The sequence below is a fragment of the Oncorhynchus gorbuscha genome, linkage group LG02 (assembly GCF_021184085.1).
Source record: "Oncorhynchus gorbuscha isolate QuinsamMale2020 ecotype Even-year linkage group LG02, OgorEven_v1.0, whole genome shotgun sequence".
In the NCBI taxonomy this organism is placed as follows: Eukaryota; Metazoa; Chordata; class Actinopteri; order Salmoniformes; family Salmonidae; genus Oncorhynchus; species Oncorhynchus gorbuscha.
The window spans coordinates 42,715,837-42,737,185 of record NC_060174.1 but is presented as its reverse complement, the minus strand read 5'-3'; the positions used below and the strand labels follow the sequence as shown (position 1 = coordinate 42,737,185).

The following is a 21,349-nucleotide window of genomic DNA, read 5'->3' as shown; positions in this document are numbered from 1 at the left end:
AGGCCAGAACATGTCCGTGTAGACCAATTTGGGTTTCCAATCTCACCAAAAGAATGTGGTGATCGATGGTATCAAAAGCAGCACTAAGGTCTAGGAGCACGAGGACAGATGCAGAGCCTCGGTCCGATGCCATTAAAATGTCATTTACCACCTTCACAAGTGCCGTCTCAGTGCTATGATGGGGTCTAAAACCAGACTGAAGCATTTCGTATACATTGTTTGTCTTCAGGAAGGCAGTGAGTTGCTGCGCAACAGCCTTTTCTAAAATGTTTGAGAGGAATGGAAGATTCGATATAGGCCAATAGTTTTATATATTTTCTGGGTCAAGGTTTGGCTTTTTCAAGAGAGGCTTTATTACTGCCACTTTTAGTGAGTTTGGTACACATCCAGTGGATAGAGAGCCGTTTATTATGTTCAACATAGGAGGGCCAAGCACAGGAAGCAGCTCTTTCAGTAGTTTAGTTGGAATAGGGTCCAGTATACAGCTTGAAGTTTTAGAGGCCATGATTATTTTCATCATTGTGTCAAGAGATATAGTACTAAAACACTTGAGCGTCTCTCTTGATCCTTGGTCCTGGCAGAGTTGTGCAGACTCAGGACAACTGAGGTTTGGAGGAATACGCAGGTTTAAAGAGGAGTCCGTAATTTGCTTTCTAATAATCATAATCTTTTCCTCAAAGAAGTTCATGAATGTATCACTGCTAAAGTGAAAGTCATCCTCTCTTGGGGAATGCTGCTTTTTAGTTAGCTTTGCCACAGTATCAAAAAGGAATTTCGGATTGTTCTTATTTTCCTCAATTAAGTTAGAAAAATAGGATGATCGAGCAGCAGTAAGGGCTCTTCGGTACTGCACGGTACCGTCCTTCAAAGCTAGGCGGAAGACTTCCAGTTTGGTGTGGCGCCATTTCCGTTCCAATTTTCTGGAAGCTTGCTTCAGAGCTCGGGTATTTTCTGTGTACCAGGGAGCTAGTTTCTTATGAGACATTTCTTTAGTTTTTAGGGGTGCAACTGCATCTAGGGAATTGCGCAAGGTTAAAATGAGATCCTCAGTTAGGTGTTTAACGGATTTTTGTCCTCTGGCGTCCTTGGGTAGGCAGAGGGAGTCTGGAAGGGCATCAAGGAATCTTTGTGTTGTCTGTGAATTTATAGCACGACTTTTGATGTTCCTTGGTTGGGGTCTGAGCAGCTTATTTGTTGCAATTGCAAACGTAATAAAATGGTGGTCCGATAGTCCAGGATTATGAGGAAAAACATTAAGATCGACAACATTTATTCCATGGGACAAAACTAGGTCCAGCGTATGACTGTGACAGTGAGTGGGTCCAGAGACATGTTGGACAAAACCCACTGAGTCGATGATGGCTCCGAAAGCCTTTTGGAGTGGGTCTGTGGACTTTTCCATGTGAATATTAAAGTCACCAAAGATTAGAATATTATCTGCAATGACTACAAGGTCCGATAGGAATTCAGGGAACTCAGTGAGAAACGCTGTATATGGCCCAGGAGGCCTGTAAACAGTAGCTATAAAAAGTGATTGAGTAGGCTGCATAGATTTCATGACTAGAAGCTCAAAAGACGAAAACGTCATTTTTTTTTCGTAAATTGAAATTTGCTATCGTAAATGTTAGCAACACCTCCACCTTTGCGGGATGCACGGGGGATATGGTCACTAGTGTAGCCAGGAGGTCAGTAATCATTTAACACAGTAAATTCATCAGGTTTAAGCCATGTTTCAGTCAGGCCAATCACATCAAGATTATGATCAGTGATTAGTTCATTGACTATAATTGCCTTTGAAGTAAGGGATCTAACATTAAGTAGCCCTATTTTGAGATGTGAGGTATCATGATCTCTTTCAGTAATGACAGGAATGGAGGTGGTCTTTATCCTAGTGAGATTGCTAAGGCGAACACCGCCATGTTTAGTTTTGCCCAACCTAGGTCGAGGCACAGACAAGGTCTCAATGGTGATAGCTGAGCTGACTACACTGACTATGCTAGTGGCAGACTCCACTATGCTGGCAGGCTGGCTAATAGCCTGCTGCCTGGCCTGCACCCTATTTCATTGTGGAGCTAGAGGAGTTAGAGCCCTGTCTATGTTGGTAGATAAGATGAGAGCACCCCTCCAGCTAGGATGGAGTCCGTCACTCCTCAGCAGGTCAGACTTGGTCCTGTCTGTGGGTGAGTCCCAGAAAGAGGGCCAATTATCTACAAATTCTATCTTTTGGGAGGGGCAGAAAACAGTTTTCAACCAGCGATTGAGTTGTGAGACTCTGCTGTTAGAGCTCAACACTCCCCCTAACTGGGAGGGGGCCAGAGACAATTACTCGATGCCGACACATCTTTCTAGCTGATATGCACGCAGAAGCTATGTTGCGCTTGGTGATCTCTGACTGTTTCATCCTAACATCGTTGGTGCCGACGTGGATAACAATATCTCTATACTCTCTACACTCGCCAGTTTTAGCTTTAGCCAGCACCATCTTCAGATTAGCCTTAACGTCGGTAGCCCTGCCCCCGGGTAAACAGTGTATGATCGCTGGATGATTCGCTTTAAGTCTAATACTGCGGGTAATGGAGTCGCCAAGGACTAGAGTTTTCAATTTGTCAGAGCTAATGGTGGGAAGCTTCGGCGTCTCAGACCCCGTAACGGGAGGAGTAGAGACCAGAGAAGACTCGGCCTCTGACACCGACCCGCTGCTTAATGGGGAAAACCGGTTGAAAGTTTCTGTCGGCTGAATGAGCGGCACCGGTTGAGCTTTCCTACAGCATTTCCTTCCAGAAACCGTGAGAAAGTTGTCCGGCTGCGGGGACTGTGCCAGGGGATATATACTACTATCTGTACTTACTGGTGGCACAGACGCTGTTTCATCCTTTCCTACACTGAAATTACCCTTGCCTAACGATTGCGTCTGAAGCTGGGCTTGCAGTACAGCTATCCTCCCCGTAAAGCGAGCACAGCGGCTGCAATTAGAAGGCATCATGTTAATGTTACTACTTAGCTTCGGCTGTTGGAGGTCCTGACGAATCGTGTCCAGATAAAGCGTCTGGAGTGAAAAAGTTGAGGAAAAAATAAATAAATATATGAACGGTAATTAAAAAGTGAAAACTGTAAAGTTGTCAGGTAGCAAAATAGGTTGGCAACAAAACGCACAGCAATTCGAAAACAAGCCTGCAAGTTGTTGCAACATAACACAGAAATACGAGCCTTTGGTCATTAATATGATCGAATCCGGAAACTATCATTTCGAAAACAAAACGTTTATTATTTCAGTGAAATACGGAACCGTTCTGTATTTTATCTAACGGGTGACATACATATAATAGTCTAAATATTCTTGTTACATGGCACAACCTTCAATGTTATATCATAATTACGTAAAATTCTGGCAAATTAGTTCGCAATAAGCCTGTTGCATATACCCTGACTCTGCATGCAATGAACGCAAGAGAAATGACACAATTTCACCTGGTTAATATTGCCTGCTAAACTGGATTAGTAGTTATAACTAGTGATTTATGATTGATTGTTTTTTATAAGATACGTTTAATGCTAGCTAGCAATTTACCTGGGCTTTTACTGAATTTGCGTAACAGGCAGGCTCCTTGTGGAGTGCATGAGAGAGAGGCAGGTCGTTATTTGCTTTGGACAAGTCAACTGTAAGGTTGCAAGATTGGATCCCCCGAGCTGACAAGGTGAAAATCTGTCGTTCTGCCCCTGAACAAGGCAGTTAACCCACCGTTTCTAGGCAGTCATTGAAAATAAGAATGTGTACTTAACTGACGTGCCTAGTTTAAAGGTATTATTATTATTTTTTATTAAAAAAAATTAAAACTCGGCACCCAAAAATACCGATTTCCGATTTGTTATGAAAACTTGAAATCGGCCCTAATTAATCAGCCATTCCTATTAATCGGTCGACCTCTAGTGTGGACCATGATAGCTCGTTGGTGATGTGGACACCAAGGAACTAGAAACTATCAACTCTCTCCACTACAGCCCCATTGATGTTAATGAGGCCTGTTCGTCGCGGCTTTTCCTGCAGTCCACAATCAGCTCCTTTGTCTTGTTCACATTGAGGGAGAGGTTGTTGTCCTAGCACCACACTGCGCGTTCTCTGATGAAGGAGTGGTCCAGACAGATGATTCCATGTGTTATTTCATAGTTTTGATGTCTTCACTATTATTCTACAATGTAGAAAATAGTAAAAATAAAGAAAAAACCTTGAATGAGTAGGTGTTTCCAAATTTTTGACTGGTACTGTATATGTATGTGATGGGTTTAAATTATAAAGATGGATTTAAAATGCACAAATATTTGGTTGTCAATCGTGAATAATACTTTTGTTTTTTCATGCATCGTCTGCATACCAACCATTTGATCTCAGTTTCATGTGGATAACTATTTAGATCTGCTTGAGTTGTACTTTGTTTTGAAGTAGACTACAGTGCTTTGAGTTATACGTTCAGTGGACAGTTTTTTAGATATTATGAGGTACATCTAGTACCCGGTCGTACTCCCCTTTGCCACAAGAAGGGGCATGGAAACGGGTATCAAGGGACCTAACGTGTGCCAGAAAAACATTCCCCACACCCTTACATCACCTCCACCAGCTTGTACCGTTGACACCAGGTAGGATGTGGCCATGGACTCATGCAGTTTACGCCAAATCCTGACTCTGCCATCAGCATGATCCGACATGATCCGGGTTTCGTTGGACCAGGCAATGTTTTTATATTGTTCAGTTGTCCATTTGGTGATTGCGTGCCCACTGGAGCTGCTTCTTCTTGTTTTTAGCTGATAGGAGTGGAACCCGGTGTGGCCGTCTGCTGCAATAGCCCATCCGTGACGACGACCGATGATGCCTTTCTGCACACTACTGTTTAATCCTTAGTCTAAGCTGAGGTTGAGGGTTCTACTAATCTAATGTGGAATTGTTTTAAGATGGTCATACTAAGGATTGTTTTGATTTAGATTTTTAAAAATCCCTTAAGGCAGCATTTCCCAAACCTCAGTCCTTGTGAACCGAAGGGATGCATGTTTTGGTCTTTGCCTTAACACTACACAGCTGATTCAAATGATCAGATCTTGATGATTTTTTTATTTCACCTTTATTTAACCTGCTAGGCTAGTTGAGAACAAGTTCTCATTTGCAACTGCGACCTGGCCAAAATAAAGCATAGCAGTGTGAACAGACAACACAGAGTTACATATGGAGTAAACAATTAACAAGTCAATAACACAGCAGGAAAAAAAATGGGCAGTCTATATACAATGTGTGCAAAAGGCATGAGGAGGTAGGCAAATAATACAATTTTGCAGATTAACACTGGAGTGATAAATGATCAGATGGTCATGTACAGGTAGCGATATTGGTGTGCAAAAGAGCAGAAAAGTAAATAAATAAAAGACAGTATAAAAACAGTATGGGAATGAGGTAGGTGAAAATGGGTGGGCTATTTACCAATAGACTATGTACAGCTGCAGCGATCGGATAGCTGATGTTTGAAGTTGGTGAGGGAGATAAAAGTCTCCAACTTCAGCGATTTTTGCAGTTCGTTCCAGTCACAGGCAGCAGAGTACTGGAACGAAAGGCGGCCAAATGAGGTGTTGGCTTTAGGGATGATCAGTGAGATACACCTGCTGGAGCGCGTGCTACGGATGGGTGTTGCCATCGTGACCAGTGAACTGAGATAAGGCGGAGCTTTACCTAGCATGGACTTGTAGATGACCTGGAGCCAGTGGGTCTGGCGGCGAATATGTAGTGAGGGCCAGCCGACTAGAGCATACAAGTCGCAGTGGTGGGTGGTATAAGGTGCTTTAGTGACAAAACGGATGGCACTGTGATAGACTGCATCCAGTTTGCTGAGTAGAGTGTTGGAAGCCATTTTGTAGATGACATCGCCGAAGTTGAGGATCGGTAGGATAGTCAGTTTTACTAGGGTAAGCTTGGCGGTGTGAGTGAAGGAGGCTTTGTTGCGGAATAGAAAGCCGACTCTTGATTTGATTTTCAATTGGAGATGTTTGATGTGAGTCTGGAAGGAGAGTTTGCAGTCTAGCCAGACACCTAGGTACTTATAGATGTCCACATATTCAAGGTCGGAACCATCCAGGGTGGTGATGCTAGTCGGGCATGCGGGTGCAGGCAGCGATCGGTTGAAAAGCATGCATTTGGTTTTACTCGCGTTTAAGAGCAGTTGGAGGCCACGGAAGGAGTGCTGTATGGCATTGAAGCTCGTTTGGAGGTTAGATAGCACAGTGGCCAATGACGGGCCAAAAGTATATAGAATGGTGTCGTCTGCGTAGAGGTGGATCAGGGAATCGCCCGCAGCAAGAGCAACATCATTGATATATACAGAGAAAAGAGTCGGCTCGAGAATTGAACCCTGTAGCACCCCCATAGAGACTGCCAGAGGACCGGACAGCATGCCCTCCGATTTGACACACTGAACTCTGTCTGCAAAGTAATTGGTGAACCAGGCAAGGCAGTCATCCGATAAACCGAGGCTATTGAGTCTGCCGATAAGAATATGGTGATTGACAGAGTCGAAAGCCTTGGCGAGGTCGATGAAGACGGCTGCACAGTACAGTCTTTTATCGATGGCGGTTATGATATCGTTTAGAACCTTGAGTGTAGCTGAGGTGCACCCGTGACCGGCTCGGAAACCAGATTGCACAGCGGAGAAGGTACGGTGGGATTCGAGATGGTCAGTGACCTGTTTGTTGACTTGGCTTTCGAAGACCTTAGATAGGCAGGGCAGGATGGATATAGGTCTATAACAGTTTGGGTCCAGGGTGTCTCCCCCTTTGAAGAGGGGGATGACTGCGGCAGCTTTCCAATCCTTGGGGATCTCAGACGATATGAAAGAGAGGTTGAACAGGCTGGTAAATAGGGTTGCGACAATGGCGGCAGATAGTTTCAGTAATAGAGGGTCCAGATTGTCAAGCCCAGCTGATTTGTATGGGTCCAGGTTTTGCAGCTCTTTCAGAACATCTGCTATCTGGATTTGGGTAAAGGAGAACCTGGAGAGGCTTGGGCGAGGAGCTGTGGGGGGGGCAGAGCTGTTGGCCGAGGTTGGAGTAGCCAGGTGGAAGGCATGGCCAGCCGTTGAGAAGTGCTTATTGAAGTTTTCGATAATCATGGATTTATCGGTGGAGACCGTGTTACCTAGCCTCAGTGCAGTGGGCAGCTGGGAGGAGGTGCTCTTGTTCTCCATGGACTTCAGTGTCCCAGAACTTTTTGGAGTTGGAGCTACAGGATGCAAACTTCTGCCTGAAGAAACTGGCCTTAGCTTTCCTGACTGACTACGTGTATTGGTTCCTGACTTCCCTGAACAGTTGCATATCACGGGGGCTATTCGATGCTATTGCAGTCCGCCACAGGATGTTTTTGTGCTGGTCGAGGGCAGTCAGGTCTGGAGTGAACCAAGGGCTGTATCTGTTCTTGGTTCTGCATTTTTTGAACGGAGCATGCTTATCTAAAATGGTGAGGAAGTTACTTTTTTAAAGAATGACCAGGCATCCTCAACTGACAGGATGAGGTCAATGTCCTTCCAGGATACCCGGGCCAGGTCGATTAGAAAGGCCTGCTCACAGAAGTGTTTTAGGGAGCGTTTGACAGTGATTAGGGTTGGTCGTTTGACTGCGGCTCCGTGGCGGATACAGGCAATGAGGCAGTGGTCGCTGAGATCCTGGTTGAAGACAGCAGAGGTGTATTTGGAGGGCCAGTTGGTCAGGATGACGTCTATGAGGGTGCCCTTGTTTACAGAGTTAGGGTTGTACCTGGTGGGTTCCTTGATGATTTGAGTGAGATTGAGGGCATCTAGCTTAGATTACATTTACATTACATTTAAGTCATTTAGCAGACGCTCTTATCCAGAGCGACTTACAAATTGGTGCATTCACCTTATGAAATCCAGTGGAACAGTCACTTTACAATAGTGCATCTAAATCTTAAAGGGGGGGGGGTGAGAGGGATTACTTATCCTATCCTAGGTATTCCTTAAAGAGGTGGGGTTTCAGGTGTCTCCGGAAGGTGGTGATTGACTCCGCTGTCCTGGCGTCGTGAGGGAGTTTGTTCCACCATTGGGGGGCCAGAGCAGCGAACAGTTTTGACTGGGCTGAGCGGGAGCTGTACTTCCTCAGTGGTAGGGAGGCGAGCAGGCCAGAGGTGGATGAGATTGTAGGACTGCCGGGGTGTTAAGCATATCCCAGTTTAGGTCACCTAACAGAACAAACAGAACAAACTCTGAAGCTAGATGGGGGGCGATCAATTCACAAATGGTGTCCAGGGCACAGCTGGGAGCTGAGGGTGGTCGGTAGCAGGCGGCAACAGTGAGAGACTTATTTCTGGAGAGAGTAATTTTCAAAATTAGTAGTTCAAACTGTTTTGGTATGGACCTGGAAAGTATGACATTACTTTGCAGGCTATCTCTGCAGTAGACTGCGACTCCGCCCCCTTTGGCAGTTCTATCTTGACGGAAGATGTTATAGTTGGGTATGGAAATCTCTGAATGTTTGGTGGCCTTCCTGAGCCAGGATTCAGACACGGCAAGGACATCAGGGTTAGCAGAGTGTGCTAAAGCAGTGAGTAAAACAAGGCTTCTGATGTTGACATGCATAAAACAAGGATTTTTCGATCACAGAAGTCAACAAATGAGGGTACCTGAGGACATGCAGGGCCTGGGTTTACCTCCACATGACCCGCGGAACAGAGAAGGAGTAGTATGAGGGTGCGGCTAAAGGCTATCAAAACTGGTCACCTAGAGCGTTGGGAGCAGAGGATAAGAGGAGCAGGTTTCTGGGCATGGTAGAATATATTCAGGGCATAATGCGCAGACAGGTGTATGGTGGGGTGCGGGTACAGCGGAGGTAAGCCCAGGCACTGGGTGATGATGAGAGAGGTTGTATCTCTGGACAAGCTGGTTGTAATGGGTGAGGTCACCGCATGTGTGGGAGGTGGGACAAAGGAGGTAACAGGGGTATGCAGAGTGGATCTAGGGGCTCCATTGTGAACTAAAACAATGTTAACTAACCTGAACAACAGTATACAAGGCATATTGACATTTGAGAGAGACATACAGCGAGGCATACAGTAATCACAGGTATTGAATTGGGAAAGCTAGCTAAAAACAGTAGGCGAGGCTAATCAGCTAGCACAACAAACAGCAGGTAAAATGGCGTTGACTAGGCAACTTGGCCGACAGATAAAACAAACAAGCAGAATGGAGTACCGTGATTAATGGACAGTCCAGCGTGCATCAGCTATGTAGCGAAGAGATCAGTGTCCAGGTGGAAGTGGTGGATGGGCAGGGAAGCTGGACTGGCGAGTGTTATCCAGGTTTAAAAAGAAACTAACAATGACTAAATGGCTTGTAGCTAGTTAGCTGGTTAGCGTCTGGAGGTTCTTGAGTGAGTCATAAAAATAAAATTAAAAGTAATAGCGATTCCGTATCACAGTGGGTGAGGCAGGTTTCCGGAAGGTATAAACAAAATAAAAATCAAAAAGTTGATTATTTGAATCTGCTGTGTTGTCCTTGGGCAAGAAACAGAAAGTGCACCCTTGGAGTCCCAAGAACCAAGTTTGGGAAACCCTGCCTTAAGGTATAATTGGTATTATTTGATGGAACATTGAATTTTGCCTAGAGGGGTATAATAGCTTCTAGGCCAAAGTGTTAAAGACGTTAAAGTGAGAAGACAGTTTTTCAGGCCACGGGACTGCCGCTGACTGGATGTTTTTTTTTTTTGTCGAACCATTCTCGGTAAACTAGGCACGGTCGTTTGTGAAAAGCACAGGAGGCCAGCTGTCTCCGAGATACTGGAACAGGCGCGCCTGGCACTGAATATCATACCACACTCAAAGTCGCTTAGGTCAATTGTTTTTGCCCATTCTAAAGTAAAATCAAACAGGAACTGGATGCTTGTCTGCCTGCTTTATATAGCAAGCCACGGCCATGTGACTCACTTTGTAGGAGTGAACCATTTTTGTGAACGGGGTGGTGTACCTAATAAACTGGCCACCGAGTGTATACGTTTTTCAAACTTGTTTTTCCATTTTAATATACCGTAATACCCTTGATGTCTTGTTTTGCATGTCTCGCAAATTTACCAAAGTAGCCTAAAGTTTGCCTTTTCTCTGGTTTGATTTAAATTACACAACTTCTCCAGGCCTTTTACAGCCTGATTGTTTAGTTAGGCTATAACACAGTAAAGAATAGGTTTAGAGAGAACTGCACTGTGATTTAAATTTTATGGGGGGGACAGTTTACATTTTTTTAAATGTTTTTTTTTAACAAGACTGCTGTTTAAATCGGGCTGAGCTTAAATCTATGAATGTGTTCAAATCTGGAGTCAAAGGAGGAGCGATACAAAAGTTACTGAGTGTGCTAGAAGTAACATGCGGAAATTGAAAACACCCAAGACTAAGCTATTTGTAAATATTTTTCAATTGTAGGGCAAGGGCATGGAACTGCATTAGATAGTTTCGTTGGAGGGCACGATAGTGCCTCTTCCCCCTCAGGAGGCTGAAAAGATTTGTCATGGGCCCTCAGATCCTCAAAGTTCTAAAGCCGCACCATTGAGAGCATCTTGACTGGCTGCATCACCGCTTGGGTGCCTTGCAGTTGCCATACCAACAGCAAGGTGGTACAGAGAGTGGTGAGCACGGGCGGTACATAACTGGGGCCGAGCTCCCTGCAATCCAGGACCTCTATACCAGGCTTTGTCAGAGGAAGGCCCCAAAAATGGTGAAACTCCAGCCACCCTACCGCATGGCAAGCGGTATCAGTGCACCAAGTCTGGAACCAACAGGACCCTGAACAGCTTCTACGACGCATGCCATGACTGCTAAACAAGACTACTAAATAGCTAATCGAATGGCTACCTGGACTACCTGCATTGACCCTTCTTTGCACTAACTCTCCTGCACTGACTATGCGCACACACTGGAGTCTATCCATACATAATTACACTGACACTCCAACACACACACACATAACATGCACACACATGCATACTGACGCCACATACACACACACACACACACACCTTCACCACATATGCTGCTGTTACTGTCTAATCTATCATGTTGCCTAGTCACTTTATCCCTACCTATACTGTATGTAAATAGCTAGTTCATTTACCTCGTAAACACGCACATCGACTTGGTACTGGTACTCCCTGTATATAGCCATGTTATTTTTTATTTTTAACTCTGAATTGTTGAAAAAGGACCCTTAAGTAAGCTTTTCACTGGTAGTCTACACCTGTTTACGATTCATGTGAGAAATGTGATTTGAGACAACAATCTGCTAGTGATTTCTGTAGCAGTGCAGACTACCAGAGATGCTTGATTGACACACACACCAAGGATGAAATTTTGACCACGATGAGAAGCTTGAGTCAACACCGTATGAGGATGCCTCACACTGGGCTTCCTTTCACATACTGGGCTTCCTTTTCACAACTTATCTTCAAGTTGCCAGATGGTTCTGTTTTTGTTAAAGGCTGGCATAAGATTAGCCTGGTCCCAGATCTCTTTGTGCTGTCATGCCAACTACAGTGCCTTCAGAAAGCATTCATACTCGACTTATTCGACATTTTGTTGCGTTACAGCCTGAATTCAAAACGGGTAAAATATACTGTATAATTTTTTGGTCACCTATCTACACATAATTCCCCATAATATCAAATTGAAAACATGTTTAAAAAAAAAAGTAAAATATATCATTTACATAGGTATTCACACTCCTGAGTCAATACATGTTACAATCACCTTTGACAGCGATTTACAGCTATGAGACTCTCTGGGTAAGTCTTTATTTAATTAAGAGATTTGCACACCTGGATTGTGATATTTGCATTATTCTTTAAAACAAAATATATATATATATATAGCTCTGTGAAGTTGGTTGTTGATCATTGCTAGACAGCCATTTTATAATAATAATAATAATAATAATATATGCCATTTAGCACACGCTTTTATCCAAAGCGACTTAGTCATGTGTGCATACATTATTTTCAAGTCTTGCCATAGATGCTCAAGCTGATTTGAAGTAAAAACCCACTAGGCCACTCGGTTCCATTCAATGTTGTCTTGGTAGGCAACTCCTTGTCTGTATTCGGACTTGTGTTTTAGGTTATTGTCTTGCTGAAAGGTGAATTAATCTCGGTCTGTTGGAAAGCAGACTGAACCAGGTTTTCAGATTTTTAGCTCTATTCTGTTTATTTTGAACTATATAAAAAAATGCCTATTCCTTGCCAAAGACAAGCATACCCATAACATGATGCAGCCACGACCATGCTTGAAAATATGAAGTGGTACTGTGACGTTGTGTTGGATTTGCCCCAAATGCCATTTGCCACATTTTTTGCAATTTTAACTACAATGTTGATCCATCCTCTGTTTTCTCCTATCATAGCCATTAAACTCTCTAACTGTTTTAAAGTACCATTGGTATCATGGTGAAATCCCTGAGAGGTTTCCTTTCTCTCCAGCAACTGTTTTAGGAAGGACACCTGTAACTTTGTAGTGACTGGATGCCTTGTATCACTGTCCAAAGTGTGATTAATTACTTCACCATGCTCAAAGGGATATTCAATCTCTGCTTTAAAAAAATATATGTTTTGACCCATTTACCAACGTGTCCTTTGCAAGGCATTGGAAAACCTCCCCTGTATTTTGTGGTTGACTCTGTATGAAATTCACTGCTCGACTGAGGGATCTGTATGTGTGGGGTTCAGAGATTAGGTAGTCATTCAAAAGTCATGTTTAAACTATTACAGCCATTAGTCAACGCAACTTATTATGTGACTTGTTAAGCACATTTCTACTCCTGAACTTATTTAGGCTCCTTGCCAGAACAAAGGGGTTGGATACTTATTGACTCGAGACATTTTAGCATTTAATTTGTAAACATTTCTGAAAACAATTCCAAATTGACATGATGGGGTATTGTTTCACTGGTCTCCACACAATCTCAATTTAATCTATTATCAATTCAGTCTGTAAAACAACAAAATGTAGAAAAGGTCAAGGCTTGTGTATACTTTCTAAATGCACTGTATATGGTCAATTGGGCATTACAATGACCACCGAAGGAGTTGTCACAGATCAGTTTGTACTCTCTTGCCGAGGCTAGCATAAGATGTGTCACGTTTTAGAATAACACAGTCTTTCACAGGATGTAGCCAGGTCCTATTTTAAAACTATTTATTTAACCTTTTATTTAACTAGGAAAGTCAGTTAAGAACATTCTTTTTCACAATAACGGCCTACCCCGGACAAACCCTACCCTAACCCGGACAACACTGGGCCAATTGTGCGCCGCCCTATAAAAGCTAGAAGTGAGGAACAGCGGCACATTCTCTGCCAACAGAATCATGTTTAGTTTATCTTGTGGTTTCAAAACCTGTGGGAATTTAGTTAACACGGACACATAGTTGTGTTAAGTGTGGATGGAGAGTGTGTCAGTCAAATAATTTTTCTGAAGATGTTTTTTTGTCAATTGTCAGAAAACAATTGCTGTGGCAGGCTGGTGGGCTGGTTACATAGCAAATTTAGACATTGACTACAAAAGCCAGGCATGCAGTGCGGAAACAAGGCGGTTAGATGTTAACCCATCAACATCTAGGCCTTATCAGTCACACACAGAAGCCATGCGCTTTTCCTGTGGCCGCACCAGCCTGTGCCCCACCACAGCATTTACACAATCGACAGTTTCCTTTTCAACTAGACCAGGGCATGTATTAACTAAGCATCTTAGAGTATTAGTGCTGATCTATGATCAGTTGTTGTATTTTAGATCTGAATTAATATGATTACATAGATAGGGGTCAACCTGATACTCGATCAGCACACATGCTGTAGCGCTTTTTGTATACTGGCCCAGTTATCATTGTAGAACACAGTAACTATCTGTTATAGTTAGTTACACAATAATGAAACCTGGCAATGCTCTGAATTCAACATGACATCCAATAAAGAGCATCACATGCGATGCGTGCCGATTTCTTCCTTACATGCTACAGGTAACTGACAAAATAAAGGAAACCTCAACATAGTGTCCTAATGTAGCCATGGTTGCCAAAATAATGAGCAACTGGGCCTGCCCTGCACTTTTATACATGCCCCTAAGCATGATCGGCTGTTAATTGCTTAATTACCTCAGGGACCACACCCATGTGGAAGTGCCAGCTTTCAATATACTTTATCCATCTCATTTACTCAACTGTTATCTTTATTTTGGCAGTTCCCTGTATGTCGGTAGTGGGTAAATCCATTTGAAATCAATCAGTTCTCTGATTTAAACAAATTCCACACATGTTTGCCCATGGAAGAAGTGGCCAGAAAGGGACCTTTTGGACCTAATTATTACACAACATTCAGGAAATAATGGTGCTCAAAGTATATCCATTTTGCATATCTGGTACCCCATTGAAATTACACTAACTTCTAATTACTACCACAAAGATGACTGCCAGTCCACCCACCGTGTTGAATGTCAACTTAAATGGTCATGTCTATTCTGTTATCTATATTTCTATGATTTCAATAGGTTTCCTATAGAGGGTTGACATTATTTAGAACGGATATTCCCATTCAAGTCAACATTCTCTGATGTCTGGACCTCCAACCATCTTTGTGGTACCATTTGAAAGTTGACATTTCTATTTTATTCCAATGTCAGTATATTTATCAGCCAAAACACAACACACAAATAATAAAAAATGTCTCAACCGAGGGCGGATACAACAAAAAAACCTCAGACGTAAAATAGGGTCTAAGCCTTGCAGGTTTTCCCAAACTCTCCTGCCCCCCCCCCCGGGTGCATGTTTTTAGTTTTTTGCCCTAGCACTACGTAGCTGCTTTTCAAATAATCAAAGCTTGATGATGAGTTGGTTATTTGAATCAGCTAATGCTAGGGCAAAAACCAAAACGTTACACCTGGGGGGAGGCCCCAGGACCGAGTTTGAGAGAACCTGGTCGAAGCTACAACATGCGAATATGAAAAGAATTTAAACATTTTTAGGTAATTGACATAAATGTTAAATGAAATTTCTATTAAAAAAAAACTAAATGGTGTGTGTGTGATGTAGGATGTTTTTGTGTTCTTCCCAGGCTTGTTGATGACAGGTGTGTGGTGCAGCCGGACGCAGGAGACCTGGCCATTCCGCCCAAAAAGTTCAGAGGTGAGTGGGAGGAGTCAATGACTAGCTGGCCAACCGCAGAGGACTGCGTTGTAACTCATGTAGTTGTTGTATTTGATTGAATTAACTCACCGCTTTTCTGCCAAGTTAGCAGTGATGGGCAGTTTAGTAGTGCCAAAGTTACTGCAGTCCACACACACACACACACACACACACACACACACACACACACACACACACACACACACACACACACACACACACACACACACACACACACACACACACACACACACACACACACACACACCCAAGGCCTAGCAGGCCACTGTAGCCCCATGTTGTTTTAACAGTGTGGTTTATAGGATGAGGTTTAAGTGTTTAACTGACTTTACAGAATCCCATTGAGTAAACAGCCACAAACCACACAGATGCTATATACCCCACCCAGTCACACACTCAAGTCAGTTAGTGACACACTGCCATGCAAATTACACTGAAAAATATATAAGTGCAACATGTAAAGTGTTGGTCCCATGTTTTATGAGCTGAAATAAAAGATCCCAGAAATGTTCCATACGCACAAAGCTTATTTCTCAGAAATGTTTACATCCCTGTTAGTGAGCATTTATCTTTTGCCAAGATAATCCATCCATCTGACAGATGTGGCATATCAAGAAGCTGATTAAACAGCATGATAATTTCACAGGTGCACCTTGTGATGGGGAAAATAAAAGGCCACTCTAAAATGTATAGGATCTTCTGAGAACAGCCACCCGGACAGCTGATGAAACTGGGTTTGCACAACAGAAGAAGTTCTGCAAAAACTGTCAGAAACCGTCACAGGGAAGCTCATCTGCATGCTCGCCGTCCTCACCAGGGTCTTGACCTGACTGCAGTTCGGTGTCGTTAACTGACTTTGACTTTGATGGCCACTGGCACGCTGGAGAAGTGTTCTCTTCACAGATGAACCCCAGTTTCAGCTGTACCGGGCAGAGAGGTTGTGTGGGAGAGGTTTGGTGATGTCAATGTTGTGAATAGAGTGCCCCACAGTGGCGGTGTGGTTATGGTATGGGCTGGCATAAGCTATGGACAAAAAACACAATTTAATTTTATCAATGGCAGTTTGAATGAACTGAGATACCGTGAAGAGATCCTGAGGGACATTATCATGCCATTCATCCGCATCCGCAGCCATCACATCATGTTTCAGTATGATAATGCATGGCCACATGTTGCAAGGATCTGTACACAATTCCTGGAACCAGAAAATGCCCAAGTTCGTCCATGGCCTGAATACTCACCAGACATGTCACCCATTGAGCATGTTTGGGATGCTGTGTATAGGCTTGTACGACAGCATGTTCCAGTTTCCGCCAATTTCCAGCAACTTTGTACAGCCAATGAAAAGGAGTGAGAGCGTCTGCTAAATGACTTAAATGTAAATGTAAAATGAGTGGGACAACATTCCACAGGCCACAATAAACGGCCTGATCATCTCTATGCAAACGAGATGTTGCACGTTGAATGAGGCAAATGGTGGCCACATCAGAAACTGACTGGTTTTCTGATCCACGCCCCTACCTTTACATTTTAAAAATCTGTGACCAACAGATGCATATCTATATCCCCAGTCATGTGAAATCTATAATTATTATTTTTTTAACCTTTTATTTAACTAAATTATTTTGTTTTCAATGATGGCCTAGGAACAGTGGGTTAACTGCCTTGTTCAGGGGCAACCTTTCGGTTACTAGTTCAATGCTCTAACCACTAGGCTACCTGCCACCCCAACATAAATTCATAAACGCTTAAAATGCAATATGAATCTTTTTTTATTTTTATTTGTTTTATTTTATTTTTTACCTCATTTAGCCATGATGAGAGCCTAATAAATGTATTTCCTTATATGTACTGGAACTCATTAAAATCTTTGAAATTGTTTTGTGTTGCGTTTATATTCATATTCAGTGTACATTATATGTAGTATGTTTGTCTGTGTGATATATGTATTCCTCACTCACCTCCCTTTCTGTTTCTTTGTGTCTTTATTCCTATTTTTCTCCTAATTTCTTTCCCACTATTCATCTCTCTTTCTTTCTCTCTCTCCAGACTGCCTGTTCAAGGTATGTCCGATGAACAGGTACTCGGCTCAGAAGCAGTTCTGGAAGGCCAAACAGGGCAAACAAGGCAACAACTACACAGAAGCAGACCTATTCAAGAAGTTACAGGTATGACCTTTCTCCAAGCCCTAGTGTAATTAATTCACGGTCCTGGGCACGACACCCACAGGGTGTACAGGATTTAGATCCATCCCAGTACGAACACAACTGATTCACCTAATCAAGGGCTTGATCATTTCTGCCGTTGATTCGATCTAATCAAGTATGTTAGTAGTGGGCTAGAACAATAGTCTGCACACCCTGTGGTTCCCCAGGACCTGGATGGACAAGCACTGCTTTAAGGGAATCAGAATCAGTTTGAGCAAGGCGAGGCACAGATTCGCTGATGGTGATCACATAATAATGAGTAATTTGGGATGCAACGTGATTTGTAGATCGGTGATTCTGCACAATCTGGTTACAATTTACTTAGCATCAAGCATGTTTTCTTAATTTCCCAGCATGCAGCAGAACTGGAACAGAAGCAAAACGACACTGAGAATAAGAAGCTGCTTGGAGAGGTGGTCAAGTACAGTAACGTCATCCAGGTAACAGCCAACTCCCCTTTCTTATCAGAGACGATATCTCGGTTTGCTTTGTGCCCGTAACCTTGTGTATGTTTTCACTTTGTTACCAAGGCTGCCTTTCTGTCTAGTCTGGCTTCTAGTGCCTCACATTGCCAATGAGGTGCTTTAACAGACAACATTTTGTATGGCACATAGTAAATTGAACTTGCATCATTTTCAAGTCAACTGCAGGTTTGTTCCATGTGGTTTCACGAGGTTTGTGGCCTCCAACTTGGCTTAAAACTGTTGTGTTAAAGCATTTCAAAGGAATTGGTTTGGTCAGGTCCAGTCTCTTGCCACATGATTTGGCTGTTAAAAGATGAGCCTTTTTCATTTAGTGCTCTGTGTGCATTTTTAAAGTTAAAGTCAATTTGAATGATCTATTCAGAAAACAGAATATTTTATGTGATAAATAGGATTTGGGTAATGTTCTGATCCCTAATGCCAAGCAGAAACTGAATTGAAAGGATTTTGTGTTTCATTCCAAATAAAGTATTGACAAATTCTGAGCTCATAACAAATTGAAATGATAAATTAGCCCTTAATCTCACTTTAATGAAGAGTACCAATTTCATACGGTAACTGTTTCCTAGCAATTCATGTGATTTGGTAAAGATTAGAGTTAGGTGTTGCGGTGGGATTCGAACCAGGGACCTTGTGCATGACCTTGTGTTGTGAATGATGTGTCCTCGTGAATTGGCCCCATTTTTCTTTTCACCCTCAGCTTCTGCATATTAAAAGTAACAAGTACCTGACGGTGAACAAGCGTCTGCCGGCGCTGCTGGAGAAGAACGCCATGCGTGTGTCTCTGGACCCATCCGGCAATGAGGGCTCTTGGTTCTACATCCAGCCCTTCTGGAAGCTCCGCAGCGAGGGTGATAATGTAGGTACCTTTTGTGCTGATCTTGGATCAAGTTCCCCTTGTCTATACAATCGTAATAATTTGTGATCTGAAAAGCAAAACTGATCTTAGGTCTACACACTTACTCTGAGAATATTTATGAAAAGGGGTCCTGATCTGACTGTAACTACAGGCCACTGCAATCTTGAACATGTGACCAAACGTGGAACAACTCCTAGCCCTACTTATCATAGATATGTTATGGCAAACCAAACCTCATGATGAAACTCAGTATTGTTTAAGTTGTGAGAATCTTTAAAAAAAAAAAACATTTTTTTAGGGGCTGTCTTAATATATCGAGGCGGCAGTCGGCAAGTCTGTCGTTCTGCCCCTGAACGGGCAGTTAAGCCACTGTTCCTAGGCCGTCATTGAAAATAAGAATTTGTTCTTAACTGACTTGCCTAGTTAAATAAAGGTAAAATAAAAAAAATATTGCAATTGTCCTGTTTTGAATTAGATTGGTATTATGTCCATGTCAACGTAATGTCTTCATCCTGCTGAAATAACTCGACTGGTTGTCTCCTCTCCTTTTGCTTTAGCATCCTATGGTGGAAGGTATTCTTCTTGTTTGAAGTGCATGGTGGAAGTTTAGGCCATGAGACTTGCTGTGAAAGCATGGTAGCACTAGCTTTGCATGAGCATTGGAAAAACTTAAGTACGTGTTTGCATTTCCACGACTCTTCTACAATTCTTTTCCCCCTTAACTGTTATTGACTAACAAGATCTGCACAATTTAGATTACAGCAATGCTATAGATACATAGTCTGTTTATCATGATATGTAAGTGGTTTGAATGGAGATGCTTGAGACTATATGGTGCATACAGTACACTGCGTTCAGCGATTTCCCACTGCCACACACATTACTATATGAATGAATGTCAATGCGCTGTGTACACCCCACAGGCTACACTTCCTTCATTTTACCATGTGGTGTGCTCATCTGCTATTGATGTGGGGAATACTTATCTCTAGATAGATGGGTAACCCTTTGCATGGGACAGGGAGTGACTGTGGACCTTTGCTGTTTGATGTTTGTCAGGTCATCTCATTCCTCTGTCCTGTGATCTGCCTCATATGTGTATTATGTTTTATTCTACTTTACTCTCTTCATTATAATGTGTATGCTAGTGTCTGACCTGTGTGCTTGGTCCCTAGGTGGTGGTGGGAGACAAGGTGGTCCTGATGCCTGTGAACGCAGGACAGCCTCTCCACGCCAGCAACATTGAACTGCTAGACAACCCCGGCTGCAAGGAGGTACGAGCCATTGAACTGTTTTATTTAGAGCTGAGGGACTATGTTAAACATTTACTGGATACTATGCAAAACGGTGTGGAAGAATGACAGCCATGTTATCTGTCTCAGCAATCTCCAACAATTCCTTTACTGTCGTGTTTTTGAAGACTCCAAAAAAGCTGCTGGTCAGCAGGTTTGCCTTTGAAGCACGTAGGATGAGCGAGTGGCATTTGTTTCGAGTCCAGTCGGCAATTTGAATCTCGGCATGTTTTTGTTTAGGCGTGTCTTTGTTTTCTAACCTTATCCTAACCCTAACCGTAACTACTTGCTAGTATACCTAAACTTATGCTAACCTCAACCTTTACCCTAACCACTCGCGTCTAACCCTAACCACTTGCTAAATCAACTGTATCATAACATGCGTTTGGAAAGCTGCCTGGTTATAGGTATTATTAAGAACATTAAGTCTAGTGGTAGTGCCTCAGACTCTAGTTCACACACAGGCGCTGGTAACGGGGTTACGAATGCCACCTCTGCCCCTACTGTCTCTCCCTCTACCTTCCGACTATCACTGTCCATAAAAAAAATACTTTCTGGTTGCAGAACTGGCAAAGTTGCAGGTATGACATAAGTGCTGACCAGCAGCTACACTACAGAACAACGTGTAGTATGTGGACACCTGCTTGTCGAACATCTCATTCCAAAATCACGGGCATTAATATGGAGTGGGTCCCCCCTTTGCTGCTATAACAGCCTCCACTCTTCTGAGAAGGCGTTCCACTAGATGCTGGAACATTTCTGTAGTGGCTTGCTTCCATTCAACCACGATCATTAGTATGGTCAGGCACTGATGTTAGGCCTGGCTCTCAGCCGACGTTCCAATTCATCACAAAGGTATTCATTGGGGTTGAGGTCAGGGCTCTGTGCAGGCCAGTCAAGATCTTAACAAACCATTTCTGTATGGACCTTGCTTTGTGCACTGGGGCATTGCCATGCTGAAACAGGAAAGGGCCTTCCTCCAGACTGTTGCCACAAAGTTGGAAGCACAGAATCATCTAGAATGTCATTGTGTGCTGAAGCGTTAAAATTTCCCCTCAATGGAATTAAGGGGCCTAGCCCGACCCATGAAAACAGCCCCAGGCCATTTTCTCCTCCACCAAACTTTACAGTTGGCGCTATGCATTTGGGCAGGTAGCGTTCTCCTGGCATCCGCCAAACCCAGATTCGTCCGTCAGACTGCCAGATGGTGAAGCGTGATTAATCAATCCAGAACGCGTTTCCACTCAGTCCAATGATGGCGAGTCTTACAGCACTCCAGCCGACGCATGGCGTTGC

General features: G+C 43.2%; 1 protein-coding gene across 1 annotated transcript in view; it reads left to right on the top strand.

Annotated features, from left to right (window-relative positions):
- Positions 1 to 21,349, top strand: part of LOC124002508 (inositol 1,4,5-trisphosphate receptor type 2-like) — a 173,865-nt gene that overhangs the window by 13,404 nt on the left and 139,112 nt on the right. Inside the window, 5 exon segments of the mRNA XM_046309958.1 lie at positions 15,122 to 15,192; positions 17,263 to 17,381; positions 17,774 to 17,860; positions 18,603 to 18,761; positions 19,937 to 20,035. Coding sequence (XP_046165914.1) covers positions 15,122 to 15,192; positions 17,263 to 17,381; positions 17,774 to 17,860; positions 18,603 to 18,761; positions 19,937 to 20,035 — 535 coding nt within the window.